Genomic DNA, 2,949 nt, shown 5'->3' on the forward strand with positions numbered 1-2,949 from the left:
TTACCCAATAAAAGGAGACACAGTTTTCTTTGTCATGAATGTTGATGAAGAAAGCGTTCGGCGTACAGCAGATCACAAGGAAGGGGCCTATGTGAGGGACCATTAGCGGTGTCTTGCTACTGTTATTGCGCAGGAAAACAAACAATGCCGAGTACTTATCTGTCGGTATATGTTGCTTAGCTAGGGGCTTGTAAGTTTGGAGGCATAAACTAAACTTTAACACAACGTGACGTAGGCACTAAAGGCTGCTAAAGGAAGTTTTCAGACAGAAATATAAGCATGGATGACCAACAGGATGCCATACACCATTTCCGCTGCCGAAACATCCAGGGTGTCTTTAAGAGCTGTCCATAGTCCTAGGAAAACATAGGGAATCCGCATAAACCATTTGCTGTCCTTGAAACGGGACATCAAAGCTGCTTTGAGGGTGACATGAAAACTTTCAATCATTACGTTAGCAGCAAAGTTGTAGGTGGTTGTCTGATGTAGTGGGACTCTCAGGAAATTTGCTAATGATGTCCACAATTGAGAAGTGAACGTGGTACCCCTGGCAGAAGTAATATTATTGGGGATACAGAATTTTGATATCCATTATAAAAGTAAGGCAGATGTGCTTGAGGCATATGTTGCAGTTTCCAATGGAATGGCTTCAGGCCAAGAAATGGAACGCCCCATGACGGTAAACAAGTAATGATGTCCCTTTGATGTTGGTTGGGAACCTACAATGTCGACATGACTCTTTGCAACACAACGCTTAAGTTGAGGAAGTGTGCCCACTCCTGAGTCTGTGTGTTGATGTACTTTCGAAGTCTGGCATAAAGTATAGGAACAATGTCAATATTTAGCATACTTAGTATTGACCTGTCAAATGAGCTTCGTCTTCAGTAGCTGCACAACAAATTGGAGCAAGGGATAAGGAAGACTATAAATGTAATTAAACACCTGTCGTTGCATTGGAAAAGGTATATGCCCTCGAGTTCTACTAGTACTGACGTCGCAGAGTTGTTGGAGTCATTGAGGGGAACATCTTACCAACAGAGGGAAGTGCAGGATACATTACATGTTTGGCACTCTAGATCTTTTTATTTTGCTACTGCCAAGCGGTTGTAATCTAATAACAAGAGAAAGGAGGCTAATGCGTTTTTTTGCCAGGGCATCGGGAATAGGATTAATTTTTTCAGGGATATGTGCAATTTCATTCCACCACAGCTTAGAGATGTCAGCGTTGACGGGTGACCAAGGCATTGTACTGTTGAGTGAAGGCGTGCATCAAAAGCATGTGGTCCATGTGATTGATGAAGGGTATACCTTCCAAGAAGTGACAAAAATGACAGGCAGGTAAGTGTACCGCCAAAAAACTCACGGTCAAAGGTAGAGTAGCCGGATGCCATCTGGGTGAGCCGTTGACCACCTGCTCTAGTACTGCACTAATAGCGAAGTTACTGGTAACTGTGGGAGAAAAGAGAGGGCCGAGTTGCACAGGAAAAGTGAGAGCAGCAGCAATTGATAAAGCATTCTTTAAACTACAGAAGGCTGCTTCTTGAAGGGGAATACCCTTCGGGTATTTAGGCTTGTCTTTGCAGGAAGTGTAGAGGGTGTCAAAATTAGCAGAGAGTGCTGGCAGGAAACAGTGATAATAGCTGATCATACTCAAGACTTCTTGAAGTGCTTTGACGATCGAGGGCATGGGGAAGTTCTAAAAAGCTTCTACATTCTCAGGGTGTGGATGGACTCTTTCAGGAGTGATGTGATGCCTACGAACAATACTTGATTTGCGCAAAAGATGCACTTGTCGTAATTGACTACTAGGCCGTCCTTTTGTCGACAGCCGAGCATGATGCGTAGGTGACCGAGAAGTTTCTCCTTGGAGGAAGAGAACACAAGGATATTGTCCACATAACATTCACAAAAGGGGAGGTCCCATATGATGACATCCATGAGGTATTGAAAAGTTGCCCCAGCACTACGAAGCCAAATCAGGATTAATAAAAGATATATGTACCGGATTCATGGGCACCTGGTAATACCCCTTTAGGAGGTTGAATGTGGAGAAAATATTCACTTCGTTCAAGTAGGAGGTCACGTCAGTGATGTTTGCGAGAGGTTAGTGATTCAGTTCTGTCTTCATGTTCAGGCACTTATACTCTACACACGAACACAGAGAAGCATCCTTCTTCATGACGATGAGTAAGAGTGATAACCATTGAGCTAAGGACTTTTGGCAAAGGCACATCTCTTCCATTTCAATGAACGTTTGTTTAGCGGCTGCGAAATGATCCAGTACCAGACGTCTGAATCTGGCGAATACTGCGAGCACCGTCATCTTGATTATGAGAAAAATAATGTGTTTGGTGAGAAGCGAGGGTGTTTGACAAGGTTCTGCTCACAAAACCTCCGGGTATGAAGTGAGAAGTTGGGAGTACACATCCGTTGGCACACTCATTAGGAGAGTAAGGTTAGAGGTGAAATGTGAGAGAAGTGTCGACAAGTACGAATCCAAGTTGACTAACCGTTGGTGAGGAACATCAACTAGAAGATGGAAACGTGAGAGGATATCAACACTGTGGATACACAATGTAATGTCAAAAATGACAGAACTTCTGATTACATCTGGCGCTTCCAGACAATAATGTGATGGCTTTTCCTTCTTTGGTGGTTATTACAGATCCATTGGTAGCTACCCAGTATGTGCTGCAAGGCTTATACAGACTACACCATGTCCTAGAGAGTAGCCTTGGCAGAAGGGAATGGTAAGCACTTGTGTCTACCAAAAATGACAAGCCCATACCTGCATCATGTAAAAAGAAGAGTTTAGTGACCACAGAGGCCACTGCAAAAAGCAATCGCTTACTTGCATGTTTTTTGGCCACTAGCAACTGTTCGCATATTATTTTCACATTAGCCCCGAATCTTGAGTGGTAGTAGTATAACTGTAGCCAATGGGCATTA

The 2,949-nt window shown here is 43.5% G+C and overlaps 1 protein-coding gene across 1 annotated transcript; it reads right to left on the reverse strand.

Moving 5' to 3' along the window:
- Positions 1–1,219: 1,219 nt before the first annotated feature.
- LOC137655463 (uncharacterized) lies at positions 1,220–1,687 on the reverse strand. Its single transcript, XM_068389360.1, has one exon. It carries the CDS (start codon positions 1,685–1,687, stop codon positions 1,220–1,222), a length of 468 nt encoding a protein of 155 aa, XP_068245461.1.
- Positions 1,688–2,949: the final 1,262 nt, after the last annotated feature.

This window comes from Palaemon carinicauda, chromosome 16, assembly GCF_036898095.1.
Source record: "Palaemon carinicauda isolate YSFRI2023 chromosome 16, ASM3689809v2, whole genome shotgun sequence".
In the NCBI taxonomy this organism is placed as follows: domain Eukaryota; kingdom Metazoa; phylum Arthropoda; class Malacostraca; order Decapoda; family Palaemonidae; genus Palaemon; species Palaemon carinicauda.